This window comes from Tinamus guttatus, unplaced genomic scaffold (assembly GCF_059628265.1).
Source record: "Tinamus guttatus ecotype Peru unplaced genomic scaffold, ASM5962826v1 Tinamus_guttatus_pri_ptg000364l, whole genome shotgun sequence".
In the NCBI taxonomy this organism is placed as follows: Eukaryota; Metazoa; Chordata; class Aves; order Tinamiformes; family Tinamidae; genus Tinamus; species Tinamus guttatus.
The window spans coordinates 4,214,628-4,234,600 of NW_028288898.1; the positions used below are offsets into that span (position 1 = coordinate 4,214,628).

Genomic DNA, 19,973 nt, shown 5'->3' on the forward strand with positions numbered 1-19,973 from the left:
CACAGTATTAGCCATGATGTTGCTCTGCTGCTCCTCTCACAACAGGAAGCCCCCGCTGTTCCTCTGACCTTTATAAGTTTGGCTACGATGCAGAGTCTGGTTTGCAGAGAGCCCCAGTGTTCATTAAACCCACACAGACGTACCAGTGCGTCACCTGAATGCTTTGCTTCCTTCATTGCCTGATCGCAGCTCCCCGGAGAGCAGTCACTGGGGAAGCCCCATCCAGACCCTTTCCAAGGCACAGAGCGAGGACCCACCACGCTGTAGCCTGGCTTGCCTGCCAGCCCACCCAGCGCGTGGTGTGGCTGGGCATGCAGGAGGGTTTCATACAGATGTGACACTGCTGTTTCATACCCCTCGCTATGCACCGTGCTTCTGTGCACTTGTAACTCTGGGCTCCTGGGGTGACCTCTGCAAGGACACAAGGCCCCCCATGCAGAGGCGTGCAGCCAGCATGCTGATACAGAGCGAGGGCACTGCTTTCCACGCAGAGCTGTGCGTGCTTGTACGAGAGACCTGCTTTCCCGGCTGCCAGAAATAACCCAGCTGCCTGGAACAGAGAGCAGGCAAGGAAAGCTGCAGGCTGCTCCTGCAGCGGGCAGCGGAGCGGGCAGGCTGGGGAGCTCTGCGCTAGCGGGCAGGACGCGGCAGGCAGAGACCGACGGGCCGAGCACAGGACAACAGCGCGTGTCTGCAGCGCTTGGATGGGACGCTCATTCAACCCATTGGATGGGCTCGTTCGACCACAAGGCAGCGAGGCACGGAAGTGATAAAGCTGGAGCCGTGCCAGGAGCCACCTGCAGAGAGGTGTTTCATCTGTAGGCCCGGGGATGTGCTGAGGCTGGTTTGCTCATCGGGTAGCTTGGCAGTGGTTCAGAGCACCAAGATGCACAGGACACGGCCCCTTAGTCCTCTGTGGGGCCTGCAATGCTCTGCCCACTGCATTAGGGTCTTAACTAGGGTGCAACAACATTCCCATCCCCTGGTGGCCCAGGGGACATGTCCTGGCCATGTAAGCATAGAATCATTATGATTGGAAAAGACCTTCGAGATCATTGAGTCCAAATGCAAGCCCTTCAGCACCGTGCCTGTTAAACCATGTTTCTAGGTGCCTCATCTACACACATTTCTTGAATGCTGCCAGGGATGATGACTTCCCCACTTCCCTGGGCAGCCTGTTCCAATGCTTGACCACTCTCTGTTAGAATTTTTTCCTAGTATCTAACCTGAACCTCCCCTGTGCAATTTGAGGCCATTTCTTTTTGCCCTATCGGTAGTTACACTTATTCTGGAGACTGACCCACATCTTACTACAACCTCTTTCAAGTATCTCCTGAGCCTCCTCTGTCAATCCAGTTTGCCCAGACCTGTAGGGCCTTCCTACCCTCAAGGATGTGCCAATCTAACTCTCACACTCTCTGATGCTTCTTAGCCTTTCTACCTCCTCCTTCAGTGAGGCCACCAGGCCAAGCAGTTCATTCGCCTGCCCAAACCTAACGCAGGCGTTGTCCCTGCTCCCCGCCATGAACACGGAAAGGCTCAGACGCTCCGGGCCCTGGAGACCTGGTCTCATGGAGGGAGAAGTTTCTAACGCTTTGGGAATAGTGACTGAGCCTGGAAAGTGTAGTAGGTATCTGAGGTCCTGGGTCCTGCTTCCCTGAGCAGAGCAGATCAGATTTCCTGGGGGCAAGGCAGGCATTTGTGTCCATATCTAATGGCAGGTGGCCACATCAGTTGTGTCTTCCTGTTCTGGACGGCGCCTGACAGAGCTGTTTAAACCCCACAAAGCCTCACTCTCTGTCGGAGTCGTGGAGACTGCAGCAAACACATTTGTCCATAAGCAGCACATCCTGCAGGTTTTTTATGGAAATATCCGTCTTCTTACTGGCATGGACAGCAGCAGGGCAGTTTAGAGAGAGGCTGTTGCCAAAGAGCATCCCACAGCTGCCACCACCACCAAAGGAGTGCCAAGCAGGGTGCCTTGGTACTTCCAGTCCACAATTATCTTTCTTTTTCTTTTTTTCTTTTCCACTGCACTCAGGATGGGGATTTTCAGGACCTCCCAGCCTAGGAATGACAGGCAGAGGGCAGAGCAGGCTGCGACATCGCTGCCATGGCCGCGCGCAGCCGGCGCAGCAAAGTTCTGCCTTCCGAACTGAACAAGGTGTGTCCCGAGAGAGGAGACAGCCCTGCCACGCGCCCCAGGAGGATGAGCGACTTTGAGGTGGTCCCAAACCTCCGGCAAAGCAGCAGCAGCGTCTCCAAGAGCAGGAGGAAGGCACATTTCCTCTCCAGCAGCAATGAGAAGGCAAGGGTAGGAGGCATGGGGAGAGGCAGGAGCTGGCCACATCACCACGTTAACCCTTGAAACATCACTGGGGAATCTCTGGTTAGGGTAGGAGGGGCATTTATGAAAGATCACTTTGGTTTTAGGCATGTGCAGAAAATGACAAACACCCGAAGTGTATTTGCATGCCCAGCACTCGTACCATCATTCCATGGAGGACACTTGCCTTACGCCATCAGTCATGAACTTTCATCCTTCATATCACAAAAAGTATCCAGATGTTACCCAAGAACCAAGGTGTCTCAGGCCTCGCATATCAGAAGCCCTGAACATCTGCTGCTCTTTCTACTCCCTCAGGAAAATCTCATCTCGTGGATTCCTGAAAACATCCGGAAGAAAGAGTGCATGTACTTTGTTGAAAGCTCCCAGACATCGGACTCTGGGTAAGTCAAACTCTTCCTTCATTCCCCTCCCTCGGTAGGAAGAAGGGGCATTTGGTGAAAAACCTACAGCACTAGAAAATCTCACATTCACCGCATGGTTGATATGGACTTTCACAGTGTGTAGCCCTTCTGATGCTTTCACATGCAAATGTTTTCATCCATGCTTCACCCACACTAGCCTTTATATTTATATCATAAGCTTCAGCAAGTGGGAATGAGATTTTTTGTTGATTTTACACACCAAACTGTTTTTATTTCTGTGCAATTTCTGAGCTGGCAGGCAAGCTGGGTGGGAGATGCTTGTACTCAGGTCATTCTTAACGCAAACGCCACTGCCTTCTCCTGAGCGAACTAAGCGGGCCGCCTGGGTTTTGCCCTTTGGGTCTTGCTTCCTTTTGGACAAGCTGCTTGTGCACTTTCCAGGAAGGTTGTGTGCGAGTGCGGCTACCTCAGGGAACAGCACAGAGAAGATGCTGCCAAGCCACCCATCTTCCTGGGGAAGGAATGGGACCCCAGCAAACACGTCCAGGAAGTGCCGACAGATGCCTTTGGTGACATCTGCTTCACGGGCCTGGGGCAGAAGATGGGAAAGGTGATCTGTTTGTTGCCTCTGTGGTGTGCTGAGACCCAGAGCTCATATCTTGGTCCTTAGGGTCCATGGCAGAGGAAATGTGGGCATTTCCCTCCTTAGTGAAAGGAGATGGTGAAAGCATGGAAATGACCCAAAGGCAACACTGACCCGAGCACAGAAAGACAGGAGTGACAGGATCCCTCCTCTCTCCCTACCCTGTATACAGCCCTTTTATGAAGCTGTGAGACTGGCCTTTATTTTGTGAAGCCCATGCCCCAGTGAATGACTATTCTTGTCTTTATGTGTGTCTCAATCATGTTGAGCCCAGAGAAGGGAAGAGAAACAGAGCCCAGCACCTAGGCCTGGGGCAGCAGCAACGGGACTTTGATGGAAAATGGTGGGAAAAGTCCACAGGGACAGGCAGAGTTGGTTTGGAAGTACTCTTTTCCCTGTGTCTGTGTATTTTACCCTGAGTGCCTGTATGCTCCCTTTCTGCAGTACGTGCGCGTCTCCTTGGACACACACCCACGGATCATCTACCACCTCATGACACAGCACTGGGGTCTTGATGTGCCTAACCTCCTCATCTCAGTCACTGGGGGAGCCAAGAACTTCATCATGAAGCCAAGGCTGAAGAGCATCTTCCGGCAAGGGCTAGTCAAAGTGGCCCAGACCACTGGTAAGAGATGCGCAGGTGGTCCTGGAGACTACAGTTGGAAAGGGGCCTGTTGTGTCACCATGACAGCTGCAGTGAGTTCGGCTGATGTGGAGATCTATGAGCTGATTCAGAAGAACTGTAGGTCCCTATCTGAAATACTAGCATCAGGAATAGTCCGTCCTCGCTGCAGACAGTCTCACAGGGAGTGGGACTGAGGGATGCCCTATTTTGTGTGGAAGAAGGCACCTCTTGTGCTGCCAGGGCCTGGTGTATAGGGAAGGGAAGGTATCTTCTTGAGGACAGAGCATTGCTGAGGACTAGGTCTTCTTACTGCTATGCAGGGGAATGTGAGCAGATCACTGCGAGCAGACCCCCTCCCTTCCCAAGTCTCTTTCTGACCCCCAGGGGCTTGGATCATCACAGGGGGGTCCCACACTGGTGTGATGAAACAGGTGGGAGAGGCGGTACGAGACTTCATCCTGAGCGGCAACTGCAAGGAGAGCGAGATTGTCACCATTGGCATAGCCACCTGGGGGACTGTGTACAACCGGGACACCCTCATCTGCCCCATGGTGAGAAGGGCTGAGCTGCCGATACCTTCGTTTTGCCCATGCCTGTGCCACCAGGGAAGTCTTAATTGATGGGAAGAGGTGCTCCAAAAATGACTGTAGCCAGCAGTGCTGGCAAAGCGCAGCCAGATCAGGAGCGAGGGCCCCTGGCTGTTGCTCTCCTGGCAGCCCCTCCACCATACCCAGTGTCCTGCATAAGTGCATTACTCCTCCTGGAAGTACCCTTGGGTGTCAGGGAGGAGCCTGGGAGGGCAGGTGGAGAAGAGACAGAGAGGGCTTGGGGCAATGCTGACTTGAACACTGAAGAGAGAGCAGAGTTGTTTGACCAGGCTGGCCCAGCATGCTGACCTGTTCCTGTTCCATGTGGTGCTTGCTTGGGCATGCAGTGATGCACATGAACTCTCTCAGGCTTTGTGCAGTGTCTCTCCTGTTGTACCTTGCAGGGTGGCTTTCCAGCTGAGTATGTCCTGGATGAGGAGAACCAAGGGAGCCTGTCCTGCCTGGATAGCAACCACTCCCACTTCATCCTGGTGGATGACGGGACCCACGGGCGGTATGGTGTGGAAATTGCCCTGAGGACCAGGCTGGAGAAATTCATTTCGGAGCAGACAAAGGTGAAAGGAGGTAACAGCAGCAGCTCTCCAGGACTGAGGCAGGGGAGTGGGTGAGATGGGATGCAGTGTCCATTAATAAGCGCTGCCCATCCCGGCCTCTGGCGAGAAAGGAGGCAGTGACCTGGCTTTCCTGGAGGGTGGAGTTTGCACAAAGTTTGAGAGGATGCTCATGAAACAGGGACCATATTTCCTGTCAGGTACCTCAGTGGCCCAAATCAAGGAACATTTTTCTGACAGAGGATGGCTTCAGGACATGCCAGGAAACTTTTCCTCATCCTTCTGGCATCTGGCATGCACTGGGCAATGCCTCCACTCTTACCTTTTACTGCTCAAGCCAGCAGTTCAGCAGCAGGTCTTTACAGAGCTGACCTTGGGCTCTGCTTTTCCGCAGGAGTTGCGATCAAGATCCCCATCGTATGTGTGGTGCTAGAAGGAGGCCCTGGCACACTTGATGTAAGTATATTGTCCTGCCCTCTCCCAGCAGAGCTGAGAGGGTGCGATGGAAAGGAAAACCTGTGACATGGGCAGCCAGGGTCCAGAGCAGCAGGATGCCTCTTCCCTGGAGGTGCTGCTCCCCTGGTGTTGGTGAAGAGTTGGTGTGACCTTCATTAGCTGAAATGCCTTTGCATAGGAGTGACGTGATGAAGCAGTGGGGTTTTCAGGCTTCTGGTTTCTGCGCGGGATTGGAATCAGCATCCCTGCTCTGTTGCAGACCATCTACAATGCCATCAACAATGGGACCCCCTGTGTGATAGTGGAGGGCTCTGGTCGTGTGGCTGATGTCATTGCACAGGTGGCCAGCCTGCCTGTCTCCAAGATAACCATTGCCTTGATCCAGAAGAAGCTGAGCATGCTCTTCCACGACACCTATGAGTACTTCACTGAGAGCAAGCTGGTGGAGTGGACTAAGAAGGTGAGACTTTCATGCAGATTGCTCCCCTCTCTGAGCATGTGGTGGTCTAAAGGGACCTAGTAATTCTTACCCATGAGCAGCAGGTCTCCCCATATGAAGTTTGAGGCTCCCTGGATCCCCTGGTCATGCTCAGCATCGGCCAGGTGGACACCCTGTGGGCCCAAGCTCAACTCCTCCAGTGCCTGACCACTTTGGTTAGAAAACTGCCAGATGGGACTAACTCCATCCAGACAGGGGACCGCACAGGCCAGAGAACCTGCAGACAGCCCAAGAGGATCAAGGCATTCCCCCAAGCAGGACATGGATTCAGAGAAGGCAGTAGGAAGCAGCAGGGAGGAGATGTTGCTGTTGCTGCAGTGTAATTTGCCCATGGTTTTCCTTGCAGATCCAAGACATAGTGCGGAGTCGGCAGCTCCTAACAATTTTCAGAGAGGGCAAGTGTGGCCAGCAGGATGTGGATGTTGCCATCCTACAGGCCCTGCTCAAAGGTGAGGGGCTGAGCACTGCTTGGGTGCATGGGGAGAGGAGAATGGGACAGGAGTCATGAGGCACCTCCTGCAGCCGCCTGGCTTATGGGCTCTCAAGAGGCTCCCCAGACCTTGTGACGATGAGCCGGGCAGCTCCTGGGGTTTCCCCAGAGGCAGAAGTGGTGGTGTGTTGCAGGCAGGGCAAAGGCACCTCAGCAGTGTTCCCACCCGAACTTCTGGTGTGAGGTGAAGATACTCTCAGGACCAAGTGCTTGGCTTGGTTAGTCTGCATAGAACTTGAACAAGATGGGGGATTAAGGATTGAGTGAAGAGATATATATGTTTTTTTTCTACAAAGGGCCCAGTTGCCACAGGGGATTCCAAATAGCTTCTTCCTTATGTTCTAACCCATACACTTTGAATGCAGCATCCCGAAACCGGGACCACTTTGGCCACGAGAACTGGGACCACCAGCTGAAGTTAGCTGTGGCCTGGAACAGGGTGGACATTGCTCGGAGTGAGATCTTCACGGATGACCATGAGTGGAGGGTGAGGCAGGCCTCCTCACATGCCTGTGCTACTTTATCTGCTGCATGGCTTCCATGAGAGACAAAGAGCCTGGGGCAATACCCTGTGCTCTGAAATAACACCGTACCCCTATATGAGCATGGAGCATGGTGTGGTCCCACTCTGTGGTCCCAGAGTCCCTGATCTCTTCCTCTGGCCTGACAGCCCACAGATTTGCACCCCATGATGGCAGCTGCCCTGATCTCCAACAAGCCAGAGTTTGTCAAGCTGTTCTTGGAGCAAGGAGTGCGTCTCAAGGAGTTTGTCACCTGGGATGTCCTGGTTTACCTCTATGACAACATAGCACCATCCTGCCTGTTCCACAGCAAGCTGCAGAAGGTCCTGCTGGAGGAGAAGGAGCACATGGCTGGCTCCAAAATGCCAAGAGTCCAACTGCACCACGTCTCGCAGGTGCTGCAGGAGCTGCTGGGCCGCTCCACGCAGCCGCTCTACCCCAAGCCCAAGCAAACGGAGCGGCCCCGGCTCTCCGTCCCTGTTCCGCACATCAAGCTCAACGTACGCATCTCCACATAATGCGGTGGTAGGGTTGCATTTGGGAGGGGGAGTCTGGCTCAGAAAGTGGTCCCTAGGCTTGCAGTCAGCTTGCTGACCTCTTGCCCACTCGAGATTCTTCATTTAATATCCCTTAAATCTCTACCTAGGTGATCTACCCTATATCCAGGAGGAAACCCCACACTGTCATCATGACCCTTGTGAGCCTGCACTCATGGCACTGTGTGACTCTGGTGGGCAAGGCTCGGCAGGGTATAGGACAGAGATGCTCCTTGTGCACTGTGCAAGGAAGTAGAAGTAGTGGCTTTTCCAGGACTAGTCCAGCCTTGATCACTGCCACTGTTTGCAGAAAACATCTTTCCACGGGTGGTGGTGGTGGCACAGAGGGTTTGGAGAGGTTGCATCTGCTCTTGGCTGCTTGTTAGCATGGGGAATGGGTCAAACTGCTCCATGTCCTACAGGTTCAAGGATCGAGTCTCCGGTCCCTCTACAAGCGCTCTGCCAACCGAGTTGCCTTCACCATGGACCCAGTCCGTGACCTGCTCCTCTGGGCTGTGGTTCAGAATCGCAAGGAGCTGGCAGAAATCATCTGGACACAGGTACTACAATGCAAAGTTCTTAGTCCCAGCTCTAAGGCTCAGATGGAGCCAAACCTCCCATCCTCAAGGTATCAGTTCCTGGGATTCAGGATGGCAGGCGAGTCACCCACAGGCCCGTGCCAGTGCCCAAGCCAAATGAGAGCCAGCGAGCCACCCTGTGACAGCTCCCCACTGTCCATGTGTGCTTGAAGTTTAGTCCCAGCTGCATACCATGAGCATGCCAGGCTCAGCAGTAGGGTCACCTGTCCCATCACCCCCAAACTGCCAGCACAAAAGCATGGTTGTCCCCAGATACCCCAGAGCACCTGCTCCCAGAAGGGAAGGCTGCTCAACCCTTGGCATGGAAATCTATCCTCCTCATGCAGCAATCAGCTTGAGAGACCCTCTTCTCATGCTGCAGGAGACCTGAAGGGCTCAACAGGTCTCCTGGGAATATGCAGGATGGGGCCAGTATCCCACCCTTCCTCTGGCCTCTTCTGTTCTAGAGCCAGGACTGCATGGCGGCTGGTCTGGCCTGCAGCAAGATCCTGAAGGAGCTTGCCAAGGAAGAAGACGACACCGACACTACCGAGGAAATGCTGGCCCTGGCCGAGCAGTATGAGCACAAAGCCATCGGTGAGTGGGAGGGCGATTGGCAGTACAGGGTTGTTCCCTTGTCCTGCAGCACCAGCTGGCTTTGCCCATCTCCACAGGCTGTACACTGGGGTGATGGGTGGAGAGGACATGCCAAACAAGGGCCCCCTAACCATGGCAGTGGTGGCGAGGGCTGTGCTGCAGCTGACACTGCAAGTGTGGAGAAGGAAGTGCCAAGGGCAGACCGTGCTGCAGTGTCCAGATCCTGCTACAAAGGACAAGTCTACAGGCATATTGCTGAGTGCCAAGCTGGCCCTGGAGCTCATTCATGCTTCCCTGATCTCTGCTTGGCTAGGGGTGTTCACAGAGTGTTACCGCAAGGATGAAGAGAGAGCCCAGAAGCTCCTCACCCGTGTGTCTGAAGCCTGGGGGAAGACAACATGCCTGCAGTTGGCACTGGAGGCCAAGAACATGAATTTTGTATCTCATGGGGGTGTGCAGGTGAGTTTCCAGTGGTGGTGCCTGTGAGGGGCATACTTACCTCTCCCTTGCTCCAGATTAAAGGCTTACCATTTGCAGAGCTGAGACTCAGATAGCTGGGCTGTGCTCTGCGTCCCCTTTCCCAGGGCTCAGAGGTTGATACAACCCTGCACCCCATGGTGAACTGTGCCAGGTTTGCACAGTTGATCTCCTTCCTGCTCTGTGCTGGTGCGGATCACTTGTCCCCAGTACTCCTGCAGAGTACCCACCCCCTCAGCGGTTAGACCCAGCCTAGCGCCTGTCCCTGAGCCAGGCTAGCCAACCGTAGCATGAGTTGTGCCCTGTGTGGAGAGAGGCCCTCTGTAACTGGTGCTCCTCTTCCTTCTTGCAGGCTTTTCTAACCAAAGTGTGGTGGGGGAAGATGTGTGTGGATAACGGGCTCTGGCGGGTCATTGTGTGCATGCTGTTCTTCCCACTTCTCTACACCAACCTCATCACCTTCAGGTACCTCTCACAGCTGGAGGAATGTGCACTGTGCCAGGGGTTTCCTCCAAGCATCACCATTCAGCGGGCTCGCTCAGGAGCCTTTCCTTCACAGAGCCAGTCCTGCATGCACCCAAGAACAGCCTGTGTGCCTGCACCTTCAGGCCCACTGTGGTAGCCCCTTGGGCGGTTGAAATGCCCCCAGGATCACAGGGGACATCCTCTTCAGGAGGGTTAGTCTACATGGGGCACTGCATAGGTTGGAAGAAGTTATTGTAAGGTCTCTTTGGGCAGTGTGTGGCTTGGGAGCAGATGTGCTAACAAGATCTCCCCAGCAGGCTGTTGTGGGAGCTCATTATTAGCAACACACCGCAAGGCTGGAGCAGTGCTCCTCATGGGCTTTGCTAGCACGTAGGTCTCAGATGGCTGAGTCAAGCATTCATCTCTTCCTCCAGGGAGAAGAGGCTGCAGCCCTTGGGCTGCCTGGCACGTTTGCGGGCCTTCTTCACGGCACCCGTCGTCATCTTCCACATGAACATCCTGTCTTACTTCACCTTCCTCTTGCTCTTCGCCTACGTCCTGATGGTTGACTTCCAGCCATTGCCATCCTGGCGGGAATACCTCATCTACTTCTGGCTCTTCTCCCTGGTGTGTGAGGAGACCCGCCAGGTACAGCGTGGACAGGGAGAGACATCTTGCGAGGAGGTGGCAGGATCCAGGCTCGGCAGCCCAAGGGAGAGCAACGCCTCTGGTGCTCTCGGAAAGTCTCTATGTAGCTCTTGTGCTGCCTCTTGTGTATCCATCCAGTCAGAGAGGGGCAGAAGAAACTACCAGGTGTCACAGAATTTCCTCAGCTACAACTGGCCTGGCCCTGGGTACTTGCAGAAAGAGAGTCTGTCTAGCGTTGAGTATGTCAGGAGATGAAGGGACCACTTCTTCCCTTGGGCTTTTGTTGCTAGGAGCACTTCCAGGCTTTGCTTTGCATTTCTTTTTTTCAGCTTTTGTTTCAGCACCTCTCTCTGTCTATCTTCATTAGACAAAGGAGCTTCTTTTTTTCCTCAGATATCTCTTCCCAAGCTCCTTTCATGCCCTTGTAGAAAACCCTGTAGGCTAAGGCTGACTCCAGGTAAGCAAGAGAGTCCAGCGATGGTCGGCTGATCTGTGCAGTCCCCATTCTGTACCTTGCACATGAATATCCTACAAGGTATTCACCAAATTGCTAACCCAACTTCCTTTCCCAACAGCTGCTATATGACCCAGATGGGCTTGGGATCCTGAAAAAGGCTTCCCTGTACTTCAAGGACTTCTGGAATAGGTTGGATGTCTGTGCCATTCTGGTCTTTATCACAGGGTTGACTTGCAGGTGAGTTGTAGGGCTGTTTGCCTGGCAGCACAAAGATGCAAAGCTGCTGTTTTAGGCTTCAGGCAACCTTAATCTGGGGCTATAGAATTATGCATATTTTCCAAATTGCAATTTCTTCTTCAAAAGGCCAATTAAGTTTTTCATGGTCACAAGATTAATTCTTACTGACATCCCTATATTTTCAGCTGCTTTTAGGAGTGATATTCTCCCTGCTGCAACTCTCACTCAGTACTCTGGGAAATCTCAGTAGTTTTGCAGAGCTTTAATACTATGTGTTCAGAAGAAAATCCAGGCTGGTAGCACTGAGATGTTTCCTTTCCTCTGTTCTGTGCTCAGACTGATCCCATCTACTCTGTATCCTGGGCGGATCATACTGTCACTGGCTTTTATTATTTTCTGCTTGCGCCTGATGCACATCTTCACCGTCAGTAAGACGCTGGGGCCCAAGATCATCATTGTGAAGCGCATGGTGAGAGTCTCCCTCCACTCCACCAGGCCAGGGCTCCCAGCTCAAGCAGCCACATGCCTGCATGGGATGTGCCACCCATGTTATGCTATCCCAAAGAGTGGTTTGCTCCAAGACACAATTTTGCTTTGCCTGTGTCTTTGCAGATGAAGGATGTCTTCTTCTTCCTCTTCCTGCTTGCAGTATGGGTGGTGTCTTTTGGGGTTGCCAAGCAGGCTATCCTGATCCATAATGAGGAACGCGTGGAATGGATTTTCCGTGGAGTCATCTACCACTCCTACCTGACCATCTTTGGGCAAATCCCCTCTTACATTGATGGTAAGGGACACTCGCTTGTCAATGCAGGTGGCACGAGCAGTGTGGATCTGTGACAAGGCTGAGGGATACCATGCTCATCCTGCAGTCTGTCTAGCTCCTGCCCTGCTTGCCCACAGGAGTCACACGGAGGACTGTCCTCCCCCAGCGTATCGTAGGCAGGAGACCAGGAGAGAATAATATGGAGCATGGAGCTGGAGTCCTGCTCTGGCGCGTCCTGAGCATCCATGTGATGCCAAACCCAGGGGCTGAAGTTGACCAGCTGGTTGAGATATCACACTGACAGTCATGAGAGCAGATTGCCAGCTGGCATGAGTTGATCTCATTCAGTGTCACAGCTATAAACCCGGTGGAAGTAAGCAGAGCAGTTGGGACAGAGCAGATATTGCAGATCAAGCTTAGAAACCCTGTGTGCATGGCAGCTGCTAAAAAATCTCTGCAAGGTGCTGAGCTCCCTTGCCACTGGCTACTCTCAATACAACATGCTCCCGGAGATACCATGAGGTCTGGCAGTGGTGGAGTTATGCTGTGCTCTCTTGCAGGGGTCAACTTTAACATTGATCAATGCAGCCCCAACGGGACCGACCCCTACAAGCCCAAGTGCCCAGAAACCAATGAGGACAGCAAGGAGCCCATCTTCCCAGAGTGGCTGACCGTCATCTTACTGTGCCTGTACCTGCTCTTCACCAACATCCTCCTCCTGAACCTCCTCATCGCCATGTTCAAGTGAGTCTGACCTGGCCCTGTGGTCTTGATGGTGCATCAAGCTCGCTTTGCTTGCAGGCAGACTCAGGCCTCACATGCTGTGAGAGTGCAAGGAGGGGCTTGGGAACACACTGACCGGACCTTGGAGGCACTTTGTAGGCAGAGGGAAGAAGTATAAGTTCAGAACCAGCCAGGAAGTAGGGCAGGAGCTGTGGCAGCATACAGATGTGCTGTATGCCCTTACAGCATGGCTGATGTCCAGGCTCTGCCTCCGCAGCTACACATTCCAGCAGGTCCAGGAGCACACGGATCAGATATGGAAGTTTCAGCGACATGATCTGATTGAGGAGTACCATGGCCGCCCTCCTGCGCCTCCCCCCTTCATCCTTCTCAACCACCTGCAGCTCGTGGTCCAGCGGATCCTGCTCCGCAGGCCAGCCACCCACCACAAGCAGCTCAGTGAGAAACAACCCCTCTCCTCCCTTCCATCCCTCCCTCTGTGAGGCATGGTGCAGTTCACCGAGGCACTCGGATTGGCCTCTGGGCTGTGGTACCATGGCCTGAGGTGCTCAGAGATTGAAGTTCCCTGCTCTGAGCAGCACCATTTCCTTCCTCTGGCAGAAGAGAAGCTGGAGAAGAATGAAGAAGCTGCCCTTCTCTCCTGGGAGATGTATCTGAAGGAGAACTACCTGCAGCACCAGCAGTGCCAGGAGAAGCAGAACATGGAGCAGAAGATCCAAGACATTGCGCAGAGGTACCAGCACTCCCGAGGCAGGGATGTCCTGGGCAGGAAAGAGAATCACTGGTACTCTGGGCTGTTGTAATCATGGCAAGGGAGGGAATGCTCACAGGACCCCCGAGGATGGGGATGCACTAACGTGGAGTAGGCTGCTGGCCACCTGCACCAGACCCAGCTCCAAAGGAGACTCCTCTTTGTGCTGCCCCTTCAGAGTTGACGTTCTAGCAGACTTCTTGGACTTGGATCGGATGAAGAGGACAGGGCTTGTGGAGCAGAGACTTGTCGCCTTGGAAGAGCAGGTGAGACAGAAGTTGAACAACTGCCCTGGATAGGTGAGATTAGGTGAGACTACACCAGTGAGAGAAAACTCAGCCCAGAGTCTCACTCCTCTCCCAAAGAGATCTTTCTTGGCAATTTCTAGTCCAAAGCTGAGCAGTGCAGTGCTGAGAGGGAAGGGTCTGTGTGCCCCAGTGCCTGCTGGTTCCAGCGTCGTGGGAAGGGCTTGATGACCTCTCCTATCCCTTACAGATGCATCAGGGCGCTCGAGCCTTGAACTGGATGATGCAAGCCCTACACGGGAATGGCTTTGGTTTAGACAAGGACATGCCACCCTTGGGTAAGCAGAGTTAGTCTCCAGCCTGTCGCTGGTGACCAGGGCAGAGCAGAACCTCATGCCACTGTGTTAAACAGCAAAGCGCAGACTCTGGGCTCCTTTGGTCTGGGAGGTTTGGGGGCCACCTCATGTGACAGATGCTTGACCTGCCTCATCCTTCAGACCACTTGCAGAACGGAGGTCTCTGTGAGATGGTGCAGCGTGTCCTGTGGCCATTCTCACCCTCAGTTCCCCACTTTGGAGCCCTCCATAGAGCCCATTACTGAGTCTTTTCATGACCAGCAACCACTCAGCAGAGCCACAACCCGTAGCACCAATATCACTTTGAATCAGCACTCGGTCTGGTGGGATCTCGCTATCTGTTTCTGCCTTGCAGTCTCCAGCAAAGCCTCGGAGATGAGAGAGTTTGACCTGGAGGAGAAAACAGAAGAGACGAAGCCCCCATACCATGTGCTTGCTCGAAACCTCCTATATCCAGGGTCTCACACTGTCCGCTTTCCTGTGCCAGATGAGAAGGTGCCCTGGGAGGTAGGAGCTCTGACCCTGGGGAGCAGGGCCTGGCAGGCTCAGCAGGAACAGGAGGGGGCTTTGGGCTGCTCCAGCGGACAGTAGGACATGAGACCATGTCAAGGGGAGCGGTCGTGTCATTGCATCTGCCTCCAAAGTGAAGAGTCAAATTTGGGAGCGTATGTTCTCCGCAGTCCTTGGACAAGCAGCCTCATGAGGATGCTGCTAGGACTCAGCAACACAGAGCTGAGTCTTTGCCTGGCAGAGGGCCCATCCATGGCTTGAGATGCCTCCTTTGGGAAGTGCTGCAGCTGTGAGCAGGAGAACAGCGCTGCGACTCGCTTGGCATGTCCAGGGCTGCTCCAAATGGCGATGGCCCTGCTTTTTTTTCACTGTTAATGAGGCTGCCCCATCATCAAAATTCTGCACTGGGGAAAGGCAAACAGCTCCTCTGGAGCCCTCAGAGAGACAGGGAGAAGCAGGCATCATTCCTGCTGAGACCTGTAGTGCCAGGGATGTCAGGGATACACTGTTAGGGGATAGAGGGGGAAAAACATCTGCTACCTCATTTCCTGAATCAGGGCCTGTTCTGGGGCTGTGTGGGCCAGGAGCAGCATCTGGCACCAGCTGCTGTGAGTACACAAGCGAGACACTGGTCCTTCAGCTAAGTCCCTGAGTTCAGCCCCAGAGAGGACAGAACAGGGTCCTGGGCTCTACGTGCTTCCAGGCATGATGCCAAGAGCTAGATGTAAAAAAGGGACTGGGATAGAAAGGGACCATGAGTTCTGGTCCCTGCCTGCCCCCAAATGATGCTGTCACCAGAGCAGGGATGTGAGCTGAGCCTGATGCCACCATGTGCTCTGCAGGTGGAGTTCCTGCTCTACAACCCTGTCTCCTACTCGGCCAACCACAATGATATGTCTGTGCAGGACCCATTCAGCCTGTGAGTGTCCTCCCCAGTCCTTTGCCTGGAGCTCCTTCCCCCTTCCCCTGCCCTGACTGTTTGCGTCCTGCTGTCCAGGTCCTCAGAGTCGCTGCTGAAGATCAATTACAATGCCATGGATGGGCTGATCAACCGGCAGAGCTTCCACGGCCTCTACGAGGTGCAGGATGGGCTGCCACTGTGAGTCTGCTGGCCACAGGGATGGATGGGTGAAGTGGGAATAGGGAGATGGGAAACCTGCCTGTGCTACCAAGAACCTTTGCGAAACACCACCAAGGCCAAAAAAATGCTGTCCTGGCAACACATGGCAGGAGGGCCTGGGTGCATCAAATCCCTTCCATTTTCCAAGCAGCTAATGATGGAGCATGGAAATGACACATTTTATTCAGGGCCTTTCCAAAGCATCCCCAGAAGCTCAGAACACCCACAGTGATATGCTGGCAAATTCTGGCTTTGATCAGCTTCACAGTTTGAGATGAGGCATCCTGATGCCTTCTCTCGTGCTTTTTTCCTGCTAGGAATCCCATGGGCAGAACGGGTCTACGAGGCCGCGGGATCCTGCACTGCTTTGGACCCAACCATGCCCTGCACCCAGTTGTGACCCGGTGAGTGCATGGAAACTGCGAGGTGTCCTGCTCCAGGACTGGTGTGGGGAAGTGGTGCCAGGGATGCAAGTGGGAAAGGGGACAGAAAACCATTCCCGGGACATGGGGCTGTCTGGCAAAACCCATTGCTCAAAGTGGGAACCTTTGCCAACGTGCTGGGGAGGAGGGAGTCAAGGTCTTCTGCAGCATCACAGGGGTCTCTCTCACAGCTGGAGGAGGAATTCGGATGGATCCATTATCAGGAAGAGCTTGAAGAAGATGCTGGAAGTCTTGGTTGCCCAGTACCCGCTGTCGGATGTTTGGGCGCTGCCTGGGGTAAGAGTTAGTTGAAATCCGCTGGTTCAGAAGGGTCTATGTAGCCCAGGTGCCCATCTGAGGCCAAGATCTGCCTCAAAAGAACAGAAATGGAGGTGGGTTTCACAGCTCTCTCTGAGGTATCTTCTGCCCAGAGCAGAATGTCTGACCACGGGGTTTCTGATGCACCAAGCTGGCTGCAATGAGGTTTGGCCCATGGTCAGGCCCCTTTGGTGACATCTGCTTTGGCGCAGGGGTCACTGGAGCCGGGTGAGCTGCTACCCCTGAAGCTCAAGTGGATCCTGCGACGGGAGTTCTGGCCCCAGTTCCAGAACTTGCTGAAACAAGGCACGGAGGTACGGGGCCACGCGGTGTCATGGCACTACACAAGGCTCACAGCGGTAGGGCAGCAGGGTAAAAACCCTTTTGCCGAAGCTCATGCAGAGCCCTCAGGCTGGGGTAGGAATAGTTGATGGAGGAGGAATGGCCTGAGACCATGTCCAGGTCTGAAGGGTACCAACCCATCGTAGCGGACTGGTGGGTGTCTGCACCCATTGCAATCGTTTTTCATGACTGTAGCTCAGAGGACACAAAGTGCAAACAGGTCACAGCTCTCCAGCAGAGACAGAGAGGTGGTGAAGCAATATCCCCCCACCTCAGCACACACACCCACTCAGTTAAGAGACACCTGGGACCTCTCGGTGCTGTCAGAGAAGTGTCCAGGGCTCCACTAATGAAGCAATCCTCTTCCATACACAGATACATAAGGGCTACCTCGATGATCCCCGCAACACGGACAATGCTTGGGTCGAGACTGTTGCCATCAGCGTGCATTTTGATGACCAGAACGATGTGGAGATGAAGCGGATGAATTCGGTAAGGCCTTCCTGCCTCCGTAGGTCCTTGACCTGGCTCCAAGCAAGCATGGAGCAGATGAGACCACAAGCAAGGCAGATCCTTCCACCAAATCCATTTGGTTCCAGACCCAGATCTTACCCTCATCAAGAACAGATTTCTCCAGCTGCATGAGCTTTCTCCATGCAGCAGAAACATGGGCCCAATCATGGGGTGGCCTAGCCATGGAGAACCCCAAAAGAACAGGCGGGAGGCTGGGGGCTGGATAGATATGCCTGGTATGGCCCCTTGCCTACAACATGCAGTATCTTTTGTCCTTCACAGTTCCTGCAAGGCTGTGACCCAGAGCTGTGCATCCGCTGGCAGGTCCTGGACAAGAGGATGCCTTTGCATGCCAACCACAAGGAGCTCCTGCACAAGGTCTCAGCCCTCCTAGGGTCCTACTACTGAGTCCTCAAGCATAGCCCAGCGCTCATGCTGCCCTGGACCAGGACCCTCTTTGGGAGAGCGCTGCTGTGAGACCAGAGGCAGCTAATGGAGACCAGGTTTCTCTCTCCCTTCATGAATGTACATCTCAGGTCCCTGGGAGAAGAAATGCCCTTTACCCAGCACCATTCACTGCAGCCATCAAGGTCTCGGGGGCCAGGGCTATCTAGGCAGTGCCCATGCAGCATGCTGGTCACTGCTGGGGCAGGAACCCCATGGCCCCATCCTTTGAAGGGGCAGAGCTCAACCCCAGCCCATCTCTTGGTGCTTCCACATCAGCCAAGTCATTAGCCCAGGGGCAAGCTATTACCAAGCAGATTCACAAGACCATTCCTGTAAGGATTTCCTTCACTCAGCTCCACCATCTGCTGGCCTTGGTGCCAGCGCTGGAGCTTTTCCTGCCCCAGCAGCCCTTCCACCCAGGACATCCCATCAGGCATCTTTGCTCCCCTGTCCATGCTCTGGCAGCCCTACTGCCCTGTCTCCACTTCCAGCAACCCAGACCCAGCACCGTGGTCCCAACCTGTGATGCAGTGCTTCTTGTGAAGGTGTGAGTGCCTCCCTTGCAGCTTATGTGCTTATAGCCTCGTACCTCCATGCAGGTGGCCCACACATGCAATCGTTTTGCCTGACCCTGCCTGCCTGCATACACCAAGGGCCGTGTTGTAGCTGAACTCCTTCCTTCTGTGTGAGCCAAAGCACGGATGCCCTGTACTAAAGGTCACCTGCCTGCCCCAACTTCTCACATGTGTGAAGGAAAAAGGACAACTTGCTGGGGCTCAGGTGGCTGTGCTCTGTGGCCCCTCGGGCAAGTAGGACCCAAAGTGAGAACATCAGTGGGGCCATCTCAGACATCTCTGCTGTTAAGGGGTCCTTCACTTACTTTTTCTGGTGCAAGAAGAACAAAACAGAGTGGGGACAGTCTCCAGGGGCTCCTAATAACCCCAGAACAGTCCCATGGGGACTGTTACTATGACCAGGCTGCTCAGGGAGGGATTTTCCTTCCTCTAAATACTCCCAAAGGATCGGACATTGGCCAGATGGAGCCATCCTTCCCACGCTGATGGCCATCACAGCACAACCTCAGCTTCACCGGTGATGCACGGGGACTCAGCGAGAGGGGCAGACTGGCAATTTAGTCAACCCAGCTCAATAAACTGTGTATTAAATAACCAACAGCTGTGGTGTTATAGCTGTTTAACCACTGGACACGTCCAGAGGCCACGCTCAGAGCAAACTTGTGGGGTGAGCCCAGTTTGCACGTTCCCACCTTCACCTCCCAGCACCGCCCCGGCTCCCCCCGCGCCGCCCCGGGCCCGGGTGCCGCCCTGGCACCGAGCCAAGGACCGCCCGTCCCCGGGCCACCGGCAGCAGCAGCCGCAGCAACAAGTGGGGACAGCACCTCGGCTGCTGCCGGCGCCCGCACGGAGCCGGAGCTGGAGCCGCACGGAGCCGGGACGCCCCCGGAGCAGCAGGTAAGAGGCTGCCCGGGGTGAGAGGTGCACAGGGGGCAGTGCTGATTCCCAGGGGATGCCGACGTTTAAAGGATGCTGTTACCAGCGGGATGTGGGTACCTGGAGGATGCTAGTACCGAGGGAGGATGATGACTTACGAGCGCTGGTACCGAAGGGAGGGTGTCTTCTCCCACAGGACTTTCTACCTGCTGCTCACTGCCCAGTTCATCTGCTGAGCTCACCATAGGCAAGTTCATCCCTGGGGAGAAGCTCCCTGGGGCTTATGGGGTCCCTTCCCACCAACAAGCCCCGCCGTGGAGGTCTCTTCCCCCCTCGGCTCGGCTGCAGCATCAGATGCACAGATAAAAGGCCACCTGCTCCATCTCCTGTCTCATATCCAGCAGGGCTGGGTGAGCTTTATGAGTCCTGGATTACTCCCGTTACTGTGATATTCAGCGGCTCCTCTCTAAGATCCAGCTCCTAGAGGCAGGTATTAATACATACTGTTCACTTAGATTTAAAAAAAAAAATGAAGAATGAAAGAGCACTCACTTCTTAATCCTTCCTTTGGCAAAAGCCCTTAGATATGCGACTTGTACCAGCTCACAGATGAGGAAAGCAGAACAGCTCCAGATCTTGTTATTTAAAAACCCGGGGGTGATTAAGCTGCTCTGATGATCTGGGGAGTCTGAGTCATCGGTTTTATTTTAACGCCCGGATTGGGGTGAGATGGGAATTTGCCTCTGCTGTGATTTGCAGCAGCAAATCCCCATGCTCCGCGCGGAAGCCGGCAGCGAGCTCCCAGGCTGCACCCATCTCAGCACCCGCATCTACCCGCATCCTTGTGCCCACCCAGGTGGGATGCGCAGGGAGCAAGTGGAGAAAAAGGGA

At 54.3% G+C, this 19,973-nt stretch overlaps 1 protein-coding gene across 1 annotated transcript; it reads left to right on the forward strand.

The window, feature by feature from the left end:
• The first annotated feature begins 2,049 nt into the window (after window positions 1–2,049).
• Window positions 2,050–17,610, forward strand: TRPM2 (transient receptor potential cation channel subfamily M member 2). The gene is made up of 32 exons (XM_088530284.1): window positions 2,050–2,314; window positions 2,645–2,730; window positions 3,154–3,322; window positions 3,800–3,980; window positions 4,365–4,531; window positions 4,972–5,152; window positions 5,534–5,595; window positions 5,855–6,055; window positions 6,441–6,543; window positions 6,950–7,071; window positions 7,255–7,605; window positions 8,064–8,201; window positions 8,687–8,816; window positions 9,130–9,275; window positions 9,646–9,758; window positions 10,193–10,406; window positions 10,982–11,100; window positions 11,437–11,569; window positions 11,713–11,884; window positions 12,424–12,607; window positions 12,864–13,045; window positions 13,208–13,340; window positions 13,537–13,624; window positions 13,854–13,941; window positions 14,315–14,466; window positions 15,312–15,388; window positions 15,467–15,568; window positions 15,907–15,993; window positions 16,203–16,308; window positions 16,542–16,643; window positions 17,047–17,163; window positions 17,467–17,610. Exons 1-32 carry the CDS (start codon window positions 2,114–2,116, stop codon window positions 17,590–17,592), a joined length of 4,533 nt encoding a protein of 1,510 aa, XP_088386410.1. The 5' UTR covers window positions 2,050–2,113; the 3' UTR covers window positions 17,593–17,610.
• The last annotated feature ends 2,363 nt before the right edge of the window (window positions 17,611–19,973 follow it).